The sequence below is a fragment of the Solanum lycopersicum genome, chromosome 1, assembly GCF_036512215.1.
Source record: "Solanum lycopersicum chromosome 1, SLM_r2.1".
Lineage (NCBI taxonomy): Eukaryota > Viridiplantae > Streptophyta > Magnoliopsida > Solanales > Solanaceae > Solanum > Solanum lycopersicum.
The window spans coordinates 9,932,383-9,957,591 of NC_090800.1; the positions used below are offsets into that span (position 1 = coordinate 9,932,383).

The 25,209-nt window shown below is 34.2% G+C and overlaps 1 protein-coding gene and 1 long non-coding RNA gene across 5 annotated transcripts in view; one reads left to right on the forward strand and one right to left on the reverse strand.

Moving 5' to 3' along the window:
* Positions 1-1,089: 1,089 nt before the first annotated feature.
* LOC104647268 (uncharacterized) lies at positions 1,090-3,920 on the forward strand. Of its 2 annotated transcripts, XR_003244980.2 has the most exons (4): positions 1,090-1,294; positions 2,328-2,731; positions 3,110-3,442; positions 3,532-3,920. It is a non-coding gene; the product is annotated as an uncharacterized lncRNA (long non-coding RNA). The 2 variants fall into 2 exon arrangements; XR_003244979.2 differs by lacking the exon at positions 2,328-2,731.
* A 1,170-nt stretch (positions 3,921-5,090) lies between these two features.
* Positions 5,091-25,209, reverse strand: part of LOC138348249 (uncharacterized) — a 34,050-nt gene continuing 13,931 nt past the window's right edge. For 2 of the 3 annotated variants that reach the window (XM_069296989.1, XM_069296987.1), the window contains one exon: positions 11,297-12,594. In XM_069296989.1, the coding sequence (XP_069153090.1) occupies positions 12,074-12,594 (521 nt within the window). In that variant the 3' untranslated portion in view covers positions 11,297-12,073. Of the gene's footprint in view, positions 5,532-11,296; positions 12,595-25,209 lie in introns of those variants that run through there. The other variant, XR_011220541.1, reaches the window with a different exon arrangement.

Consider the following 25,209-nt stretch of genomic DNA (forward strand, 5'->3'; position numbering starts at 1 on the left):
TGTGACCAATGTTTTATCCAGATAGTTTGGAGATGTAGTATATTTCCATGCTTCTTAAATCATCAATAAGCTGAAAAAGTAAAGTTTTGATACATCGTTCTTAGGTGGAGTGCGATGATAATAATATACCAGACCTTAAATCTCTGGAAGTGGAACACTTCTCTGATGTGACGTTTAATCACCTTAGGGAAATTAAGCTACTGCAAACTAATGGCACAATCCCTGAGATACATCTTATTAAGCTTCTGTTAGCCAAGTCTCCCCAGCTGACAAAAGTTTTAATCGAGCGATGTCTAGTTGAAGATAGCGCAATTGTCAAAATACTTACTGAGATAATACAGTTTCAGCGGGCATCAACCAAGGCTAAAGTTGTCTATAAGTCGGATAAGCATCCAAGTCATGGTCCTGTTGGATTTTCACGCGTCTTTCGTCGATAGAACCAAGTGTTGATACAGTAGCATAACACTACGTTTTGGGGATATACACTAATATGGATGGATATATTGTTTCTTCAACTTTTTTGTTATAGTAACTTCTTTACTTCCATTGTTTTCTCGAACTGCTTTGTTATACATTTATTTGAACGAGAATGAAACAACCTCTCTACTTCCCAAGGTAGGGATGAGGTTTGCGTACATACAACCAACCCTCTTCAGACCTCACTTATATGATGACGCTGAGTATGTTTTTGTTTCTTATGCTTGAAATGAGACTTGCAACAAGAATTACTATTGTTTGCTTATTTCATACTTCAAAGTTTGCAATTAAACACTAAAAACTTCCTTACCCTTTTTGCCGAAGCCCAAAGCATCATGCCCCTACTTTTTAGAGAAGATTTGGTATTGTATCCATCTTTATAACTTAATTTACTCTATACCCACTTAATTTATTTTTGCTTTATTTTCTAGCGTTGGGTTTTTTCAAAAGGAAAAAAGTGGGGTCATGGATGTCTTTGGCCTTTAAAACTTGGGATATATTTGTGAATATGGGGTCATTGGCTTGTTTATTATTTTTAAAACTTGGGAAAAAGATATAACTTTAGAAAAATATATTATAATCCAATACATTTTTAAAAATATTATTTATTGATGAAAATTGAGGCACCTTTTCTGAATATTTGTTTCGACGTTTCTTCTCCAAGTGCAAGGGCTTTTAATCTTCCTTATACACTTCTGTCCCATGGTAATCAAACCATACTCTTCCCCATACACTTCTCTTCCATTAGCTTATACAATATTTTCATCGTCCTATGTTTTTCTCAATATCTTCCCCAATTTCAATGCCCTCATCTCTGGTAAGTTGAACCTTCTCTAATGGTGTTCTTCGGTAATTATTATCCATATTTGTTTTTCTCTAATGGGAGTACAATGAATTTAATGGCCCCTTTTTGTAGACTGTTTTTTATGTTCTTGTTTGGGATGATGTTTTTCGCCGGATTTGGTGTGCTTGTTGTCTCTAATGACGTTTTTATTTGTACATAAATATTTTTCCCTATTTGGTTACTTATTTTTTTTTAAAAAACTTTTATGTTTATTTCGCCTATTGATTTTGAAATTTTTACTAAACTTTGATCGATTTTAGTGGAGATTCTGTCAATCTCATTGTTGACTCTTGAATCTGCTATTTAATTTGCATGTTTTATTTTAGGATTACTCTTTTTATGTTATAAACTATTGGTAGATAAATATGTTTTCCCTTGTAGATTAGAAAGTGGCTAAAACTAGAGATGGAAACACTAAACCATCTGTTCATGTTGCTCTTACAAGTATGAAACGAAAGGCTGAAGAAGTTTTAAAAACATGTCAAAAAGAAAAAAATTGTAGTCAAAGAACACGAGCTTGATTCTGAAACTGAAAAAACGTCGGAGATTGACATCTACCAGGATAGTAGTGTTGATGTTAGTGATAATGTTGAGAGAAGTTAAGGAGAAAGTGATAGCGAGATGAGTAGTAGAGATGCTAGTCAAGATGAGGATGATCCTCTATCATTGCCAATTTGTGCAAGAGATATTTGTGATGAGTTGTATGACCTAGCGACGTGGTTAGATGAGGAAGGATCATTTCCAGCAAAGATCTCTCTAAGATCAAAGATGACAATTTTTCATGACTTTAGGAAAATTTTGGGTGAACAAAAACTTTATAATGAATTTAAGGGTATTTGCTTCGGAGATTTGATACATATTCCCGATTATTTAATAGTCAATGCACATATTGTCCATTATATGTTGTTACTACATGTGAGAATTGACAAAAATTTGCATGAAATTCGATTTTGTGCGAATGATAAGACTTCATGTTTTGACTTAAAATAATTTAAATTGATTACAGGCTGAATTGCTCAGCATACTCCGTGAATCAAAACTAAACAAAGTCCTTAGAAAATTTGAGGATTTTCATTTAAAGGTGACAAGGAACAAGAACATCATTGGTGCAAAGTTGTTGAATTAATAAATAGTAACAAATTAAATGAGGAGCGGAAATTGAAGTTCTCTTTAGTTTGGTTTATCCACTCGATATTGGTTTCCCATGATCGGTCTACGATTGTGGGTTTAAACGACATCAAGACGGTAGATGATTTGGATTTCTTCAACAGTCATCCATAGGAAAAAGAGTCATTTGATTAGACATTAACCTATCTAAAGAATCAAATTAATTTGTGGAAGCAGGGGAAAATGTATACTGAAAAGAAGAATGCATCTTATGGTCTGTACGACTTTCCCTGGACATTAATGGTACTTATTATCAACTATTTATTTGATTTATGATATACTCTTATTCATTTTTGTGGTACCTCATAGACTCTATTTATTTGTTTGTTACTCTATGAATATCTGGTTTGGATATATCAGATTTTTTCATTTCTTGGAAAGTATACTGGGAAATCCTTGAACAATCCACTACCCATTCCCCTTTTACTCAGATGCTACACATCAAACAACGATAATATAGTTGAAGGTGATTTATTTAAGTACAAAGGAAGACGCATGAAGTTATACATATATTTGTTATTACATAACGATATTTTTAAATAAGTCAATATTGTATACTATTTATATATTTTTTAGTTTATGCACCCATACCTTACCCCTACTGTTTGTGAGATGGAGCAGAATTACATGGCAACATTTAAGTCATATACAGATGAAGATAAGGTCACAATCATAGATATCTTGAAGGCCCAATTGAAAGGCGTGACCGTCCTCACTTCAGAAGTAGAGAGCGCGGACGATGAATATTTTGGTGATCAAAATATTATTCAACGTTGTGTGAATTCAGTTTCTAGTAAATGGAAAGATGTATTGAGTTCTTCTAATGATGGAAATTTGGAAAATCTGAGTAATCGTGTTGTATCCCTTGAGAATTTAATGGTGGAAGTTGTTGCTTATGTACAGGAAGAAAGATTGAGGAGAGTTGTTTAGAATTAAAAAAATAACAAGAAAAAGGTAAATTAGTATATACGTTGTTAGTGTCAATTATTTTATTCCTATGATATTTTGTTAAAGTAATACAGTACATGTCGACCTTGTAGCAGTTGATGAAGATCTTGCAGAAAGTGATGAAGAACTTTTTGCAATTGATGAATTCCTTACAGATGAAGTTAATGAAGTGGCAGATGATGTTGTTGATAGAGTTACAAGTGATCTAGTTGATGAAGTTGCAATTAATGCAATTGATAAAGTGACTGGTGTTGTAGTTGAAGAAGTGGCAATTGACATTGTGGCAGTTAATGTAGTTTATGATGTGGTAGTAGTTCTACTTCCGTGAATATTAATATTGATTTTGTAATGTCATATTTGAAGGGTCTCCTTCAATTCAGATACTTTTGAAAGTAGGTTCTTAGCGGCTACTTTAAGCCGCAATTATCCCTGTATGCTTAACTTTTAATATTAATAATATTGTATATCTTTTCAATAAAAAAAATTAGTCATTGACATTTGGCAAGAATAAAGACTTAGGGTGTGTTTGGTATGGAGGGAAATGTTTTCCATGAAAAATATTTTCCTAGAAAATGTTTTCCTGAAAAACAAGTAGATTTTGGACTTAGTTTCTCATGTTTGGTTCATGAGTACAAAATATTCTCAAGAAATGATTTTTAGTGTGTGATTTATGAATGAAAATGTATTTGAGAGACATCTTTTATTTTTACAAGATTAAAAATAATTTATGACATTGAAAATATTTTTCAAAATCAGAATTATTATTTCTTGGGGTGGTGGGTGTGGGGTGGGGCAGGGGTAGGGGGAGGGGAGGGTATAGGAGTGAAAAAATAAAAATTTGAAGTTGATAGTATTTTTAAAAAATAAAATTAATTTTTTTGGGGATTGGGATGGGTGGGGGCTGACCGGGGGTGGGGGGGAGGGGGAGGATTTTAAAAATAAAAATTTGAAGTTGAAAATATTTTTGAAAAGCAAAATTAATTTTTTTGGGTGGGGGTGGGGGTGGGGTGGGGGGCTGGCCTGTGGGGGGATAGTCAACGATAAGGTTAAAAAAATAAAATTTTGAAATTGAAAATATTTTTTTAAATTAATGTTGTTCCCAAAAAAAAATGTAATTTGAAATTGAAGGAGTGTTATGGAAAATGTTTTTCTTAATTTTTGAAGGGAAGTTATTTTCCTTAATTTTGAGTAAAATGAGTTGATTTGGAAAATATTTTCCAAAACTTTTGTTCCAATCAATCATGGGAAAATTATAAAACATTTTCCAGAAAATATTTTCCTTCATACCAAACACACTCTTAATGAGCTCAAATTCAATCGATTGTGTGAGCCCAACGAATAGATTATGGGCTCCTAGGATATTTAATCTGATAAATCATGATGTAGATTGAATTCTTACAACAAAACTATGAACCGTAGAGGAAATGAATTGACAGAAATAGCCTAGTTGATGTTAAATATATAATATTTCAGAGACATGTCCTAGTGATGAAGCACATTTAACACTCCTTACAAAATGTCACTAAAGCATATAGTGGCAATAAATCAATTGACACTTAACTAGTATAAGTGAAGACTTTCACATTTTTTGTTAACATGTATATTTATTGTTGCTAAAAGTTGTCTTTATTATAATGAATATAGCAGTTGCGGATGTCAAAGAACCAACTGTGATGTCTTAACAATTCCAATATAATAAATTCATGTTCAAAGATCAAACCAACCATAAAAGTAAGTCTGAGTAGATAACAATACAACATTTACATATGGATTACGAAACACATATTCTGTTTTGATAGTCTGCCCAACTTTTTTCTGCTTGTGTCGCAAGAGAATCAGCCACATCTTTCTTTAATGAAGGAAATTCATCTCTTAGTTCTTCCAATTTAGCTTCCAAGTGAGAAAGTTTGGTTGTTAAATTCATTTCTAGTGCTTCGATCTCCTTCAAATTTGAGATGGAAGCATCCATTCCAACTAGGTCTTTGAGTTCAGTGTGAAGCTCCTGTTTTTTAATAAGATCATTGACCAACGTTACCTTCCTGGCACTCTCTTTATAATACTCGTCCATCTGCTTCTTTGCCTCCTGAAAATTTGCCTGTAGAAATGGAAGATTTCTTCTGAGTTCCTCCAAATCATGTGCTTTCTCAACCGAGAGATCAGGTGATTCAACATATATAGGAAGAGCAGCTTCTAAAGATGAATAGTTTTCTGGGATAAGCACTTATTGCAGGTGACTTGACATCGGAAGATAAAGGTTCAACATTCTAGAAAAAAGATTTAAAACATAACGTCATTTCTACTTATAAACAAACATATTCTCTACAAGAATGTGTAGTTACTTCATCAGCGATAGAATTCTCATGATGATTAACAGTCAAGTGACTTAAGCCAGGTACACCAGCATGTTCGACATCCTTAAAAAAGAAAGAGAGGAGATTAATATTAATCGACAAAAATTGCATTTCTAAAGCAACATTTTGACTTCATGCATTTAACTTACTGGAAGGACCAGTTCCCTCTTTGCATTTTTCGAAGGCCTGCCATCTTTTTCTTGCCGCAAAATAGAGTCTACAAGAACTATAAGGAGCTTAAATGTATTATACATGGAGGAAACAATTTCGTATACAAAACCTTTATTCCTTCTAATTTTGATTGCTTCCTCGCTGATAATCCTCTCTAGGATCTGCCCATCTGATTCGTTCCGTGTTCTTCTTATGTAAGTTGACCACCACGACTCAAATGATGGCGTACATTTTGGATTAGGATGAAATTTGACAACTGAGAAATTTCTCTTCAGTTGATCAAACTTCGAATCCACTTATCTAATTCTACTTTCTGAGTTTAAAACGCTTCTTTCGACCGGTGAAGCATTGAGTGATCGATGAGCAGGTAGCGGAACTGTATGTGTCAATCCAAACTGCCGCGAACTGATTTGGACAGTAATATTCCACTCCTGATTTTCCAACACTAGAGTTGCCTACTGCAAGACCATATTGGAGTTCTCGAGGAATAAGGAAACGAGACCAGATATAGTTTAGAGCTAGCTTATTTACTAGAATATGCTACCTCAATAGCAGCCATCCAGATTAATATGGAGTGAACTGGCTAGGAGATATGGAGGAGCATGAGTAGAATAACTCAAAACATTTTCGGAAGCTGCTCTGTTTTAAATTCCCTTGAGCCAGGGAAATCCCTGAAGTCTTATAGTTTTGTGTATTGTATGGGAAAGGTCTGTACTGAGGAAAGTATAACTGCAGCCAGAGCTGTAGGATCCAGAAGGGGCCCCCTGCAAGAGCAAATCCTCGGGTAACTAAGCTTATACAGCCTCAATATAGATGAGATAGTATGAAAAGAGCCAAAGCAACCTTTCTGCATGAAGCAAGAGCTATGGCTTGTCGATTATACTCCTTCACTACCATAGATGAACCAACACAAAATACAAATTTGCAGAGCCACATATTGAGGAATGCCAAATGTCTCTCCTCTGTTACGTCCTCTCTTTGTGTCTTCACTTTGATGAACTTCTCAGAGTTAATTTTCTTACTCTTCTCCCTCTTTGGACACTAGATGTCGAGGACTGAGCTAATTGCCTCACCATGAGGCCTGATTCCTGTCAAAGCAGAAATATCGAACACCGTTGGACTCATTATCCAAAAATTGAAGTGGAATGCATTACCCGATGTAGACCAAAAGCATAATGCATAGTACAAAAGATTGCGGTTACAAGGTATGTTGACTTTGGATAACTGTATGGTATCATATATATTCGCAATCTTCCAGGTCTCCCACTTAAACTTCTCCATTCTGTCAACCCAACTGATCCATCCTTCCGTTGCAGTTGGCCATGACTTCCACGTGTCGTTCATCTGCCAACTAGGTTGCAGTGAGTATCCGAGGTTTGATTTGGAATATAACCTCCCAGGGTAAAATGATCTTAATCAGTAGAGTATAGATACCAAAAACTATACTGTCAGCGAATAAATCCACAACAAGAAAGTACATGAAGAAATATGTGTTTTTAAGAAGAAGGAAGATCAGAAAATTTGTAAGGAAATATTCTGAAGACTGAAAGGTATTTATAGGCAAGAAAAATATATTCTGAAAGGGTTGACACGACCTTTAATGAAAGGTTGCAAACTTTAAAATGGTATTGACTGTTCCTGAAAGTTGCAACCTTTCAGAACAGTCATGGCGAAAATTTTTAAATATAACAGAATTTAAAACGGGTCACGCGGGATCCAATTTGGGTCGGGTTAACTAAAAAGTTGAAAACATTTCGGTTAACTTCTGTTATCAACTAATTAATTGAAAATAATTTTTGGCCATTAAATTAATTAAATAAATAATTAAAATAAATTTGTCCAAACAATTATCTCTCAATCATTTGCCAAAGCCAAAGCCAAAGCCGTAGCCGAAGCCGAAGCAGAAGCGAGCGAGCGACGACGACGACGGCACGAGGGGGGTCCCTCTTTCCAACCCTTTTAACAATTAATAGGAGTGTTTATTTATTTAAACTCTCCTATTTTCATTTCCGTTACCGATGAGGTACTATTGCATTTTTCATTAAAGCATTAGAGGACTTTTCAAGTTCCCAACCTTTCAAGTTCTAAACTTTTCAAATTCCTCTCCTTCCCTCTATTTCCCATTAAATCTTGCTACATACCCAACAATCCCCCACATTGATGGGGAATAGTTATAACATAGGAATGCACGGACAATTGTGTACTTTACAAGCAAAGATTAATTGCATCTGGATAAGTAGGTTTCCCCTTGGACTTTCCGTAGTGAACATACGTCGGATATACTCGGTCAATCGGTAGATGTGATATCTTTGAACCGTCGAACTTTGGTGTATACCTAGACAACCATATGTCACACAATTAACCCTTTACTGTTTACGATTCTTACTGTTGTGTTCGTTTCAGCCATGAACACCTCCTGGTTTCATGAGTATATAGAGAATAGGCTTTTGACATAAAATTCTCTTTGAAGCGGCTTCCACTTCACGCTCACATAAGTGATTTCTAACCGTGTCATCTAGTAGATACACTATTTGGTCAAATCTACCAAACATAGCAAATCATTAAAAATTTTAAGCTTTATTACCTCATTAACAAGCCTTAGAGTCTTAACCTTTTCCTAAACATTGTCTTCATCATGAGAATGGATTGAGTTAATTGATAATGTCGAACCGTCAGCCACAACTTTGTTTTTCTCCTTGAATCTAGCTCTTGGGACTTCCAGTCTGCTAGATAGAGTTACTGTCATGCTGACTTGTCCTAAGCCGTAAACCCATTCCCTTAGATGATCTTTCAACTGCCTCTCTCACTAGGCCTTTCGTTAGTGGATCTGACACTTTATCGCTTGACTTTACATAGTCAATTGTGATAATTCCACTAGAGAGCAGTTGTCTTACGATGTTATGTCTACGTCGTATATGACGAGACTTCCCGTTGTACATAACGCTCCCTGCCTACCTATTGCTGCTTGACTATCGCAGTGTATGCAAATTGGTCCAACAGGTTTGGTCCAGAATGGAATATCCTCTAGGAAATTTCAGAGCCATTCCGCTTCTTCACCAGCTTTATCCAAAGCAATGAATTCAGATTCCATTGTGCCAAAACATGTCTGTTTGGAAGATTTCCAAGAGACAGCTCCTCCACCAAGTATAAATATATAACCACTCGTGGATTTTACATCATTTGACTCGATGATCCAATTTGCATCACTATATCCTTCAATCACAGTAGGATATTTATTATAATGCAAAGCATAATGTTGTGTCCATTTTTGATAACCCAACACACATTTCATAGCCATCTACTGAGTTTGATTCGGATTACTAGTGTACTGACTCTGTTCACTAATAGCACATGCTATATCTGGTTGCTGCAATTCGTAATATACATCAAAATTCCCAACACTCCTGCATATTCCAATTGAGAGTCACTTTGACCTTCATTCTTTTTAAATGTACAACTTAAATCAATTGGAGTTTTGACTACATTGAAATTCAAGTAATCGAACTTATCCAATACTTTTTCAATATAATGAGATTGAGATAATTCTATTCCCTTGGGAGTTTTGATAATCTTGACCCCTAAGATCTAATCAGCAATCCTAAGTCTTTCATATCGAACTTGCTGGACAACATGCGCTTAGTAGCATTTATATTGTCAATTTATTTACTCATTATTAACATGTCATCAACATACAAACAAACAATGACTTCATGATTCATAACGTTTTTAATGTAAACCATTTATCATATTTGTTAATCTTGAATCCATTTGCCAACATTATTTGATCAAATTTAGCATACCATTGTTTGGGTGCTTGCTTGAGTCCATAAAGTGACTTCACAAGTGTGCGCACTTTTGTTTCTTTACTAGGAACTATAAACCCTTCAGGTTGTTCCATGTAAATTTCTTCCTCTAACTCTCCATTTAAGAAGACTGTCTTTACATCCATTTGGTGGATTTTAAGATCATGCACTGCTGCTAGTGCTATTAACATCCTAATTGATGTTATCCTGAGTATGTGTCAAAGTAGTCCAGACCTTCCTTTTGTCTTTACCCTTTGACTACCAGTCTAGCCTTATATTTGTCAATAGTCCCATCAGGTTTCATTTTCCTTTTAAAGATCCATTTTGATCCTAAAGGTTTATTTCCCGGAGGAAGATCAGTCAATTCCCAAGTGTGATTGCTTAAAATTGATTCAATCTCACTATTGACTGCTTCTTTCCAAAAAGTTGACTCTGACGAAGACATAGCTGCTTTAAACGTTTGAGGCTCATTTTCAAGCAATAGTGCTACAAAATCTGGTCCGAAAGAAACAAATTTTGGTTGTCGAGTACTTCGCCTAGGTTCCTCACTAGTTAGAATATTTTCCATTGATTCTTCTCGTGGTCGTTTAGGTCTTTCACTTGTTGACTCACTTTATGTTTTTTACGGATAAATGTTTTCAAAAAAATCTGCATTATCTGATTCAATTATCGTATTAACATGAATCTCAGGATCATCAAATTTGTGAACCAAAAATCGATAGGCTTTACTATTCACAACATACCCAATAAAGACACAATTTATTTTTTTGGGTCTAATTTTAACCCTCTTAGGTAAAGGAACCTCTACCTTGGCTAAACACCCCCCCTACTTTAAAATATTTCAAGTTGGGTTTTCTTCCTTTCCACAACTCATATGGAATTGATTGTGTTTTTCGATGGGGTACTCTATTGAGTATTTTATTAGCTGTAAGGATGGCTCCCCCCCAAAGATTTCGCGGTGAACCAGAATTTATCATTAAGGCATTCATCATTTCCTTTAATGTTCTGTTCTTCCGTTCTGCCAAACCATTTGACTGTGGTGTATAAGGTGCAGTAGTTTGATGAATAATACCATATTCCAAACATATCTCTGCAAAAGGAGATTCATATTCTCCACCCATATCACTCCGAATCATTTTTATCTTTAGATTTAATTGGTTTTCCACTTCATTTTTGTATTGCTTAAATGCATCAATTGCTTCATCCTTACTATTAAGCAAATATATATAAGAAAATCGAGTGTAGTCATCAATAAAAGTTATAAAATACTTTTTTCCACCACGAGATGGTGTTGACTTCATATCGCATATATCTGTGTGAATTAAGTGTAAAGTTTTAGAATTTCTTTCAACATACTTGTAAGGATGTTTAACAAACTTACTTTCCACACAAATTTCACATTTCGACTTATCGCATTTAAAATCAGGCAATACTTCTAGATTAACCAATTTTTGCAAGACTTTGTAATTTACATGTCCCAAACGGGCATGCCATAAATCACTAAACTCCAATAAGTAAACAGAAGCAGAATGTTTATTAATACTGTCAATAACCATTACATTTAGTTTGAAAAGACCCTCATTGAGGTAGCTCTTTCCTATGAACATTTCATTCTTACTTATTACAACGTTATCACTAACTAGGACACACTTAAACCCGTTCTTAACGAGTAGTGCAACAGAAACTAAATTCTTCCTTATAGTAGGGACATGCAGAACATTTTTTAAAGTCAACACTTTGCCGGATGTAATTTTCAATATTACTTTCCCAGTTCCTGCAATCCTTGCTGTTGCTGTATTTCCCATGAATAAATCTTCATCGTACTCAGCAGGGATGTACGTTGCAAAGGTTTCTTTTGCAGAGCAAATATGTCTAGTGGCACCTGAGTCGAGAAACCACTCCTTGGAATTTCCAACTAAGTTACACTCCGATATCATTGCACACAAGTCAACTGCATCTTCCATTTTTTCCACAATGTTTGCTTGACTTTTGCTTTTGCCTTTGTTTTTGTTCTTTCTTGGAGCATGACAATCAGAAAATCTATGACCAGCCTTGACACAATTATAACAGTTGCCTTTGAATTTCTTCTTGGCCTGTTCTGACTTCTGCCCGTTGGACTTCTTTCTCTTTTTGTCTTTGGTAGGAGCTTCTTCAACAATATTAACTCCAATGATTGTTGAACTCTTGCGCAACTTCGTTTCGGCATTTCTGTTATCTTCCTCAATCTTGAGTCAAATCACAAGATCTTCAAGCTTCATTTCTTTACGCTTGTGCTTTAGATAATTGAAATCATTCCATGAAGGAGGCAACTTCTAGATCATTGCAGCCACTTGAAAAGCTTTATTTACTACCATATCTTCAGCAATTAGATCATGTAGAGTAAGTTGAAGTTCCTGCACTTGTGATCCAACAGTTTTACTATCTACCATTTTATAGTCTAAAAACTTTGCGACCACAAATTTTTTCAAGCATGCATCTTCTGTCTTATATTTCTTCTCAAGTGCATTCCACAAATCTTTTGAAGTTGTTATTGCACTATATACATTATATAAGTCATCCTCTAAAGCACTCAAAATGTAACCTTTATATAGGAAGTCTGACTGTTTCCATGCTTCAACAATCATAAAATTTTCCCTGTCTAGCATATCATCAGCAGGAATTGGAGTATCTTCACTTGTAAATTTCTGCAGACCAAGAGTGGTAAGCCAGAAAAATACTCGTTGCTGCCATCCTTTGAAATTCACACTTGTGAATTTACCCGATTTCTCTGCTTGTGATACAAGAGTTCGGGTTGGTGCAGCAACAACTACTGTAACACCAGTGTTTTCCATTTCTGATAAATAAAATTGATACAATATAAGTAAGCAATAAATTATAATTGCAGAATTAAAGTAGTATAAAAACACAAAGATTTTTGTCTCCACCAGAAACATAGATCTAAATAATTTCCTTAAGATTGTTGTCAATCTGTGTTATGAAAATCAGAAATTATTGGTTGTAATAAATCAGTCAGAAACACGAAGTAATTGATATTTTTAGAATCAGTAAATAAGATGAACATAATCTTATTTGTAAAAAATAATTAAATCTGTAAAACTTACCAGAATCTGAAATACTATTTTTGATAATTTAGGAAGAAAATCAAGTCCACTGAATTCACCGTGTCCCCTTAAGGAAATTATTCCCCTCTAATATCCGAGGTTTGATTTGGAATATAACCTCCCAGGGTAAAATGATCTTAATCAGTAGAGTATAGATACCAAAAACTCTACTGTCAGCGAATCAATCCACAGCAGGAAAGTATACGAAGAAATATGTGTTTTTAAGAAGAAGGAAGATCAAAAAATTTGTAGGAAAATATTCTGAAGACTGAAAGGTATTCATAGGCAAGACGAATATATTCTGAAAGGTTGCAACTCTTTCAGAATTTACACGACCATTAATGAAAGGTTGCAAACTTTAAAATGGTGTTGACTGTTCCTGAAAGTTGCAACCTTTCAGAACAATCATGCCTGGAATTTTTAAATATAACAGAATTTAAAATGGGTCACGCGTGCGGATCCGAGTCGGGTGGGGTTAACTAAAAAGTTGAAAACATTTCGTTTAACTTCTGTTATCAACTAATTAATTGAAAAACATTTTTTGCCATTAAATTAATTAAATAAATAATTAAAATAAATTTGTCCAAAAAATTATCTCTCGATCATTTGGCAAAGCCAAAGCCAAAGCCAAAGCCGTAGCCGAAGCCGAAGCGAGCGACGACGACCACGGCGCGAGGGGGGTCCCTCTTTCCAACCCTTTTACCAATTAATAGGAGTGTTTATATATTTAAACTCTCCTATTTTCATTTCCATTACCGATGAGGGACTATTGCCTTTTTTTATTAAAGCATTAGAGGACTTTTCAAGTTCTCAACCTTTCAAGTTCTAAACTTTTCAAATTCCTCTCCTTCCCTCTATTTCCCATGAATTCTTGCTACATACCCAACAATGTGTGTAGAAGTAATTTCTCCCTTTCTGCTAGTTGATAAAATTACTCGAGCTCCGAAGGAAACCCATCCTTGAAGCACGGGCCTAGCATAAACTCTGGAGAACTTGTAGAGTAGGGAACAAATACCTCATATAAAATATCACTGTCAAACTCCTTTATTATTTGCTCCATAGTTGTGGTTAGAGGAAAAGATTAGATTCATAAGTTAAAGAAACTCAATACAATCAGTGGCTTAAAGTAAAAACTAAGTAAAAATTATTGTTGGGTTTTGTACCTTTTTCCCTTCCCATGTGGATAAATAAAAGTCCAATTTGGACCAACCAATTTTTTCCCATAAGCCCATTCTTATGAGGCAAATATAAGCCTATTTAGGTCTTATTTTCATATATAACAGGGAGTTTTTGAGCAGCCAAAAAGAGAGAAAAAGAGCAGTTTTTTCGCAGTCAAAATTCAGCCCTAACGCCAACTTCAAATTGCTATTCCCGCTTCGTTTCTTGTTCGATTGAGCTGATTTTTGGACAGCATATTATATTCATCTCAATATTTGATTAGGACCTAACAGAGTTGGATTTGGTTTCCTGCAGCTTCAGTTTTGCTGTCGTGAACAGTAGCTGCGAAATTGGTGATTTTGCTCCTTTAATTCTCTAGATTTGGTGCAATCTTATTTTGTTGTTGCTCGTTGTTTGGCACTTGTTTTGTGGCCAATTTTGGAGAACAATATTGTAACTCTTGGTTATTATAGTGGAGCTTTTGGTCCCGTGGTTTTTTACTCTTCACATCGAAGGGTTTTCCACGTAAATCTTGGTGTCTTGTATGATTGGTTTATTATTGTCTTGTTATATTTGTTTGGTTGAATTACTTGCTGCCTTACAATTATATTGCTTATAGTTTTTTGTCTTCTCTTGGTTCAAATCGAGAAGGGAAAGTATAGACTTGGGTATTCTTCCGCTGTTATCCTGTCAGACATTCTTTGTTAGTGCCTTGTCTTTCCCAACAAAGTGGTATCAGAGCATTGGTTATTGTTGATTGTCGTTTTGAATGATGGAGGCAAATATGAGCAAAATGGTGTGTTTAAATGGTAGTAACTATCATATTTGGAAAGACAAGATGAAAGATCTTCTATTTGTCAAGAAGATGCATTTACCTGTGTTTGCTTCTAATAAGCCTCAGTCTTTGAATGATGAAGAATGGGAATTTGAGCATCTGCAGGTTTGTGGCTATATTAGACAATGGGTTGAGGATAATGTTAGAAATCATATTGTGAATGAGACACATGCCAAAAGTTTGTGGGACAAGCTCGAGACACTTTATGCTTCGAAGACTGGCAACAACAAGTTGTTCCTATTGAAACAATTAATGAATATCAGGTATAAAGAGGGCATTCCTATTTCTGATCATATTAATGATTTTCAGGGTGTTCTTGACCAGCTGTCTGGAATGGGTGTAAAGTTTGATGATGAGATACAGGGACTTTGGCTTCTTAATACTCTGCCAGACTCTTGGGAAACTCTTCGTGTTTCTTTGACTAATTCTGCTCCCAGTGGTGTTGTAACCATGGAATATACTAAGAGTGGTGTCTTGAATGAAGAAAAGAGAAGAAGATCTCAAGCCTCATCTTCTTCAGCTTCACACTTCGATGTTTTGGTTACTGAAGATAGGGGAGAAACAAGTCCAGAGGTCAGAATGATAGAGGTAAAAGTAGAAGCAAGTCAAAGTATAAATACAAGAATATTACATGTGACTATTGTCACAAGAATGGGCATATCATGAAATATTGTTACAAGCACAAGAGAGATATGAGACAACAAAAGAGAGAAGGCGATAATGAAAATCGTGTTGCTGTTGTTGCTAATGATGATCTTCTTGTTTCTTGTGATGCACATGCCATTAATCTTGTTCGTGATGAGTCTAGCTAGTTTGTGGATTCTGGTGCTACTTCTCATGTCACGCCAAAGAAGGAATTATTTTCTTCTTTTACTCCAGGTAATTTTGGTACGTTGAAAATGGGCAATAATCATGAAGTTGAAGTTATTAGCATTGGGATAGTTTGTTTGGAAAGTAACAATGGTTCCAAACTAGTTCTCAATAATGTCAAGCATGCTCCAGATGTTCGCTTGAATTTGATTGTGTTGCTTTATGTTGATGACATGCTTGTTGTTGGTCATAATACTTGCAGGATTCAGAAGTTGAAGCAAGAGTTGAGTAAGTCTTTTGCTATGAAAGACTTAGGACCAGCAAGGAATATTCTTGGCATGCAGATTGTCCATGATAGAAAGGCCAAGAAATTGGTATTATCACAAGAGAAGTACATTCAGAAAGTACTTCGCAGATTCAGCATGGACAAAGCTAAGGTTGTCAGTACACCTTTAGCTATGCACTTCAAATTAAGCACAAAACAGTGTCCTTCTAGTGATGAAGAGAAGGAAGATATGAAGAAAGTTCCTTATGCTTCAGCTGTTGGTAGTTTGATGTATGCGATGGTTTGTACAATACCAGATATTGCTCACACTGTTGGAGTTGTTAGCCGTTTTCTTTCTAATCAGGGAAGAGAACATTGGAATGCTGTGAAGTGGGTTATGAGATATCTCTGTGGCACTTCTACTCCGAGTTTGTGTTTTGGTACAGGGAAGCCTATTCTTTGTGGTTATACTGATTCAGACATGGCTGGTGATGTTGATACTCGCAAGTCTACTTCAGGGTACTTGGTTACTTTTGCAGGGGGAGCTGTGTCTTGGCAATCTAGGTTGCAAAAATGTGTTGCTCTATCTGCTACAGAAGCTGAGCTTATTGCTGTCGTTGAAGCTTGTAAAGAATTGCTTTGGATGAAGAGATTCTTGGGTGAACTTGGTTGTGCTCAAGAGAGGTATGTGTTTTATTGTGACAGTCAAAGTGCTATACATCTTGGCAAGAATTCTACTTTCCATGGTCGGTCTAAACACATTGATGTGAGATACCATTGGATTCGATATGTGTTGGATTCTAAGTTGCTTGAGCTTGAAAAGATTCATACAAATGACAATAGTTCCGATATGATGACTAAAGCTTTGCCAAGAGGGAAGTTTGAAGATTGTTGCATGGTCGCCGGGATGGCGGTCTCCTCCACATAGTCGTGAGGGGGAGAATTGTTGGGTTATGGACCTTTTTCCCTTCCTATGTGGATAAATAAAAGTACAATTTGGACCAACCCATTTTTTCCCATAAGCCCATTCTTATGAGGCAAATATAAGCCTATTTAGGTCTTATTTTCATATATAACAGAGAGTTTTTCAGCAGCCAAAAAGAGAGAAAAAAGCAGTTTTTTCGCAGTCAAAATTCAGCCCTAATCGCCAACTTCAAATTGCGATTCCCGCTTCGTTTCTTGTCCAATTAAGCTGCTTTTTGGACAGAATATTATATTCATATCAATCTTTGATTAGGAAATGACAGAGTTGGATTTGGTGGTCTGCAGCTTCAGTTTTGCTGTCGTGAACAGTAGCTACAAAATTGGTGATTTTGCTCCTTTAATTCTCTAGATTTGGTGCAATTTTATTTTGTTGTTGCTCGTTGTTTGACACTTGTTTTGTGGACAATTTTGGAGAACAATATTGTAACTCTTGGTGTTTATAGTGGAGCTTTTGGTCCCGTGGTTTTTTACTCTTCACATCGAAGGGTTTTCCATGTAAATCTTGGTGTCTTGTGTGATTGGTTTATTATTGTCTTGTTATATTTGTTTGGTTGAATTACTTGCTGCCTTACTATTATATTGCTTGTAGTTGTTTGTATTCTTTTGGTTCAAATCGAGAAGGGAAAGTATAGACTTGGGTATTCTTCCGCTGTTATCCTGTCAGGCATTCTTTGTTAGTGTCTTGTCTTTCCCAACAATTATAAATATTTTTAGTATACAATTCACTCTTTTATCGTTTTTACAGGCAAAGCTATAAGTTATCCTTTTATGGTTCTTTCACATATTGGCTTGTATAAAAACAAACCCTGCTCCCTTCTCTATTACTAAGATGACTTGAATGGCGAAGTTAATTCTTCAATGCTATGATAAAGAATGCAACAAAAAGTCCTCAACAATGACTAGATACTGTGATTTGGTTCACCGATCCGTAACACAATGCGGCAAATTGTAGGCAGCCAAAAAATGAACTTAAGTACTCAAGCAATTGTTCAAAAGGAGGTTCCGTGTCTGAACACTTTTGACGATCTTTTGAAGAAGAAGACAAGAGAAAAATATTACCTTAAAAGAGCATAAGTCTTCTTGTAATCACTAGAAAATTATCCCTATATGTATAATACAATTAGCGTATAGTGTGTGCCTTCGTTAGCATAATCTTATTTTTAATGAAGCACTTAGCTTCAATAACACACAATTGTAATTGGGGTTTTAGGCCAAAGAGCAAGAAGATAGGGAGTTTGAGAACGATGTTGTACATCATATATGTGCCAGTTGGATGAGATTGAATCTTGTATATGAAGTCTTGTGATAAGATGGTGCAACCTAATATTAGACACAAGTTCTTCAAATGGTGGTTAGAAGTACTAGAATGTATGAATCAAAGTGTTGTCCACTAAAGAAATTTCATATTCAGAACATGAAAGTTGTGGAGATGAAGATGTTTCTTTGAATGAGTGGCCATAATATGAGTGATGATATTAGAAATAATGAAGATATCTTGGACAAGGTAAGAGTGGTCTCGGTAGAGGAGATGGAGAAAATAAGACAGATGGTTCGGATATCCGAAGAGCCGATACACAAATCCTCCGCTTTGGATGTGTGAGAAATGGATTATAGATTGTTCGGAAAAGGACCTAAAATACCCTTGAAGTATTTAAAATGGTACAAAATTACCTTCCATCCACCTATTGGCTCCAAAATGCCCTTTTCATCCACCTATTGGCTCCAAAATACCCTTGTCATCCACCTTTGGGTTCAAACTTGACCACTTTTTTAATTGTTTTAAAATTAAACTCTTTAAATATTTTTTAAAATATTTGGCGTTCAACTATTGGTTATAATTTTAATTTATTAATATAATTTATAAATCAACCCACTACTCACTCATTACTAACTAAACCACACCCAATTAATAATCTAATAATAATATCAAAATAGTCATAAACACTACTAAAACACGATGAAATTATAGATTCCTGAAAATGACATCCAAAATTATTCGAGTCCGAATCTAAGCCCCAATTAAATTTAGGTTGAGCCGCTTATTTAGGAGGACATTTTCTTTCCAAATTGAATTAGAAATTTATGATTAAAGGTAAATAAGTATATACATCCCGAATGAATTCCTGCACTTTTTTAAATATAATTTTATAAATATTTATGATTTGTTTTAAAACCTTTAATATATTATTTTGAAAAAAAAGTTACCTATGAAGTAACATCACATAATTGAGACGTAAGAATAATAAGATGAACATAGTCAGACTTTTACGTTTATCGGTGATTTTTATTTAGCCACTTGAATGTATGATAATTTACTTCTATAATTTTTAAAAACATTCAATTGGTAGTAGCTTGCATTAATAATGTGATATGTTTATTATTTTAGAGGGATTTGATTAGTAATGGGTGGGTAGTGGATTGATTTATAAATTATATTAATAAGTTAAATTATAATAAATAGTTGAGCCCCACGTATTTTAAAAAATATTTAAATAGTTTAAATATAAAACCGTTAAATAAGTGGTCAATTTTGAACCAAAAGGTGGATGACAAGGGTATTTTGGACCCAATAGGTGGGTGAGAAGGGTATTTTTGAGCCAATAGGTGAATGGAGGATAATTTTGTACCATTTCTAATACTCTAAGGGTATTTTATGCCCTTTATACCAGATAATTATTGCCCAGACTTTATTAGACAAAAAATGATGCACTGTCATATTACTGAGGACATGCCTTTAGAAAGGAGGTGGTGGAGGACACACAGACATATATGGTTGGAAGGCAAGTAGGTATAGAGCATTGTCTCACTAATTTTTTCATACTAGTAGTCGTATTATTACTCGAGGAGTTTCTTGTCCTTGGATGTATGTTGTTTAAATTATCATATTATTTTGTTGTAGTTAAGTCATTTTTCAATATGCTTTGTAATTCTCTCTCTAGTATTTTGCTAAGACTTCGTCACACTTTTCGTTTCATTTGGTTTCGTTTCTTCCTTTTTTGAGCCAATGGACTATTAGAACAACGTCTCTACCTCCCAAAATAAAAGTAATATCTTCGTACACTCTATCCTCTTCATACCTCACTTGTAGATTTACACTAGATATATTATTTTTCTTATAGTATCCAATGGTCTATAGATTTTTAAAAAATGACCTTTACAAACTAACATCATTTTGCGAAAACTTTGAGAGCCATTTTGACATAAGATCAAAATGTTATATTTACACTTGATTAAACAATACTCTATTTATCCTAATTTAGGTGTCATACATTTTTTTGGTCTGTTCATTAGTGTAATTCTTTCTAGATTTAACAAAATTTTCAATTCCAACATTTTACATCACATATCTATGATCTCAACGATTTAATCAATATACTTATTTTTATTTGATCCCACATAACTTAAGAAAATTAATCTACTAACCTAAAAAGATAGGATTGAGAAATGTCGTCAATTGATATAAGCGCAGACAACCGCACACAAAATTAGAGGGAAATATTGCCAAGTAACACCTTATATATCATATATCATATATTTATATAAAATAGAGACCTGGACCCGCCGACGTCGCACCACCACAAGCAATAATTTCCTTTTAAATTTATTTATTTCCAAAACAGTCTTCCTCTTTTATGAAAAGATGTGATTTTCATGAAAAGTTGTGACTTTAATAAAGATTGAGACTTTTATTAAAAGTTATAACTTTTATTAAAAACTGTGATTTTAACGAAGAGTTACGACTTTTATGAAAAGTTGCGACTTTATTGAAGAGTTGCGACTTTATGAAAAGTTGTGACTTTTATGAAAGGTTATGAAATTTCCAAAGGATTGCAACTTTACCAAATAGATGTAACCTTTCTAATAGCACACAATAAACAGTTGTTCACACTATCTTTTATTGTCTATAAATTGAGGGATTTTCTGCTATTTTAAAACAACAACACTTCTAATATTCTTCTTTTACTTCCGCAAAATTAAGTGTACTTTCCTCTGGTTGAGTGACTTACTGACGCCATTATTTTTGTATCAATAAGTTGGTGAATAAAATTATTTCATCCTGAGAGGATATAATTCTTAAAACCTTTGGTATTGTAGGGGGATAATTTTTTTATGGAGACGTTATGCATTCACTGACATCAATTTTTCCTTTCCATTTCATTCTATTTTTACATATCCAGGTATATTTTTTACACACATTAATTTAGGCTTATGATACTAATTTTTATTTTTGAGTACATGTTTTAAACTCTGTTTTGCGTTTCTGCAATGTTATTGTCTTCAGTTATATTGAACTTATACGCATATAGTACGTATATTCATTGTGCAAAAAATAATTATTGTACTCTGTTCCAAAAATTTATGTTTTGATATTCTATTTTAAATTTTATAGGAAAAATGCACAAGTACCTCATCAACCTATGCCCGAAATCCCAAAGACACACTTATACTATATTAAGGTCCTATTACCCCCTTAAATTATTTTATAAGTAATTTTGTACCCCTTTTTGGCCAACATGACACTAATTTGAAAAAAAAGTCAACCAACGTTGGTCCCATAAGATAGTGTCACGTAGGTCGAAAATCGGTAGAAAATTATTAATAAAATAAGTTTAGGGGGTAATAGGACCTTAGTATAGTTTAAGTTTGTCTCTGAGATTTCGGGCATAGGTTGAGGGGTACTTGTGCATTATCCCAATTTTATACGGAAAAGGGTCAAAAATTGCCCCTGAACTTTGCGAAATAGACGACTTATACCCTCCATTACATTTGGGATCAAAAATACCCCCACCGTTATCCTAGGATATTACAAATACCCTCAAGAGTTAACACCCCAATTTTTTAGTGATGTGACATGCCACATGTGACTAATTTCTCCACCTAAGCGTTGTCACTAAAGTTTATGAGTGATTTTTAGTGACGACTAAGGCTCGAACAACCATTCGCTAGTAAAACCTATTTTTTCACCAATGTGATAATTAATTTTTGATTGCAACCTAATTTAAAATAAATAACTTGCAATATCAATACTAAAGAACACCCAATATTATTATGAAAAATCATGAAAATTGCTTCTAGATTCACATTTCCTACTATATAATGCATAATTGTTCATTTTATATATTTACATGTAACATAAAAATAAACAATACAATGTCTTCAAACTCCTAATTAATTGATATCATTTATGTTTTTTTAAAAACAATGAAGAAAAAAAAACAAAATTAAAATTTAATGTTAAAAAACTTTAGTGACGATTTTTCGAACATTTGTGGCAACTATTGTCGCCGGTAAAGGTCTAGTTCTTTTATAGTGAATCCTAGTTGGCAGTGCTTAGGTTGAAGGATTAGTCCCACGTGGCTTGTCAAGTCAATAAAAATATGGGTTGTTAACTTTTGAGGGTTTATGTGGTCTCTTAGGCTAACAACATGTGCATTTTTTATCCCAAAATGTAACGAAGGATATAAGTGGTCTATTTCAAATAGTTTAGGGGCAATTTTGATCCTTTTCTGAATTTTATAACTTAAAAGTAATATATATATATATATATATATATATATATATATATATATATATATATATATATATATATATATATATATATATATATATATACGTTAACATATTGTCTATTTTTAGACAAATATGAGATTTCACTTATAATGTATGTAACTTAAATGTTTCTTTATATTACGAAATGACTTTGTATATATATTCTTATTTTCTTCTTTTTTTTCTTTTAATGTTGATTAAAGTATCAATTATTTATTATTTTGTTAAAACTTCAGTCATTAGAGGTTCTTGAGTTATATGATAATGACAAATAATCTAATTCTTGTTGGACTATTGCTAATATTTTTTCATAACCCATTTTCCTATTATTTTTAATGTATGAATATTAGTAAAAACATAATTGCATATTCAATGCAATTATTATTTATAAATGCGTGAAGCGCGGGCAAATTACCTAGTAATAGCATAAAAGACATCATCTGCAAGTATAAACATCATATAAGTCATAACATCACATTTGGACAATATCAACATGGAAACCCTTATCTTTACCCTAGACTTTCACCTCAAGAAACCCTTATTTTATACCTTGTGTAATGTATGGATAGCGTCCCATACCACCATTCACACTAAGGTACCACATTTAGGACACCTAATGTAAATATACCATTCATTTCCTTTCACCTTTACCCCACATTCATACATATGAAACATGACATTTCATAAAGCAAGACAGGGGAAAATAACTCATAATATAACCCAAGTATATCATGCATATCACATTAAACATTTAAGAGTCAACATTCTTCAATTACTTCATTTAGGATACATTCGTAACATTATTACACCTCGGAAGTTCAATGACCTAGTCTAGAGCCTCACTCAACGAACAATGCCTTAAAATAGTGTTTCTAAGCTTAAACAAAGGTAATTAACTTTAGTAGTAAGTGTTAGAATCAAAACATCAAGAAACGACCACGACGTCCGGAGACTATGAAAGTAACCTATTGTGCCTTAAGGTGTTTCAAGGGGTTTAAAGGGTCGGACAAAAGTCAAACTTAGTGAAAGGTCTTAGGATATACATAAGATTGTCTTTAGGGTCGAAATGTTCGGGTACAATACTACAAGGACCACCTTAAGGGCCAAAAAGGAAGACCCTAACATATGACCCTAAAAGCTGTCAATTCACAGTGTGCAATCGACGAGGTGAACAATGAGTCATCAATGGGAGTACTTCTCTCTAGTTTCTCTCACTACCCCAAAGACCCCCATTGAGGAACAAGTTAAAGATCAAATAAAGATTCAAGATCAAGGATTTCTTCTACAATTTTCTATAATTAACAAGGTATAGAGCCTATTCACTCTTGGGACTCTTTTCCCCAAGAGGCTCTTCAAAGATTTGATTTCAATGTTCTTCAAAAGCCTTGTTTTCATCCAATTTCGTGGGTCTACTTTCTAGATGGAATTTTGTAGTCTTAATTCAATTATTATTGATTATTTATGTGTATTTATGTGTGGATTGATATAATCCGTAAAGATTTGATCTAAATCTCTACAAAGACCCATGAATCCTCTTTTTCCCATAACCCTAACTTGTGATCTAGGTTGGTTGTGATTGTGGAAGATATAATTGAATGTATTCTTGTCTAGCTTACTATTGTATGATGATAGTGATTGAATTGTTGTTAAGGATCATTGAATTGAGGCGATGGTAAGACTTTCAAGATCATGAATACATTACTTCAATTATGTTGATCTATTCTTGATGTTGTTGATTCAATTGAAGTATAATAGGGATATGATGATATTATGAATATGATAGAATGTTATGCATATGATGAATTTTGAGATGATGATAGGTGTGTTAGTATGAGGGATTGAAGGTGATTCTTATATGCATCTTATTACCATGATTATGATGTAATAGTCTCACTTAATGTTGGGTTCTGATGAAAGGAATTTATCATTCTATAAGCTAAGCTCTATGATCATGTTATACAAGAGGTTAGTCTCCTATGACCTATGATATAATCTAATGTTCAGAAAAACCCTAAGATACTTCAAAAGGGGAATATGTAGCTTAGCACCAAGTGAACTTGACAATGAGAGTTGTTCGTTCCAATGTTGAAGGTAGGTATACCAAAGGGTCTAATGAGATGGAAACTACAATGTGAATTAGAGAGGGTTTCTATAAACAATCTACTTGTTCCTTAACTATGTATCCCCATAGGAAGACTATCTAGTGGATCCACGTGAATGTTATTATGATGTATATTTCAAACCTTGGCAAGTAGGATACCCTCCTTTCGGTGTGAGGGGTTGACACCGGATTCCATGTTTACCTCACATGATCTGTTGTCGGTTATGGCGAAGTTTCCCTAAAGTAAAATGAATGAATTAAAGTAAAAAGATGCATAACAACTAGGATGACTTGAGAGGTGTACTAGTGTAGGTAAGGGAATGTGACTTTATATATACATTGCACATGTGGACCTTGAGGGGACTCTTAGGATAGTTTTTTTTATATATATGTTATGAATGAAATGCATAATGTTGATTTGATATAATGTTGGTCTCATATGATGTTACATTTATTAGATATACATGTTGTGCTCTATGTTGCCTTGTATGAGATTATGAACACTTGTTAGGATGATATATGATGTAAATGGAATTCTTTTGGTCTCTTTGATAGTTGCCTTTGCTTATGTGGGGTTATAGGGATTTACATAGGTATTGCACTAGTTGACTTGAATTGGTATGGTAGATAAGTTCTTATAATGT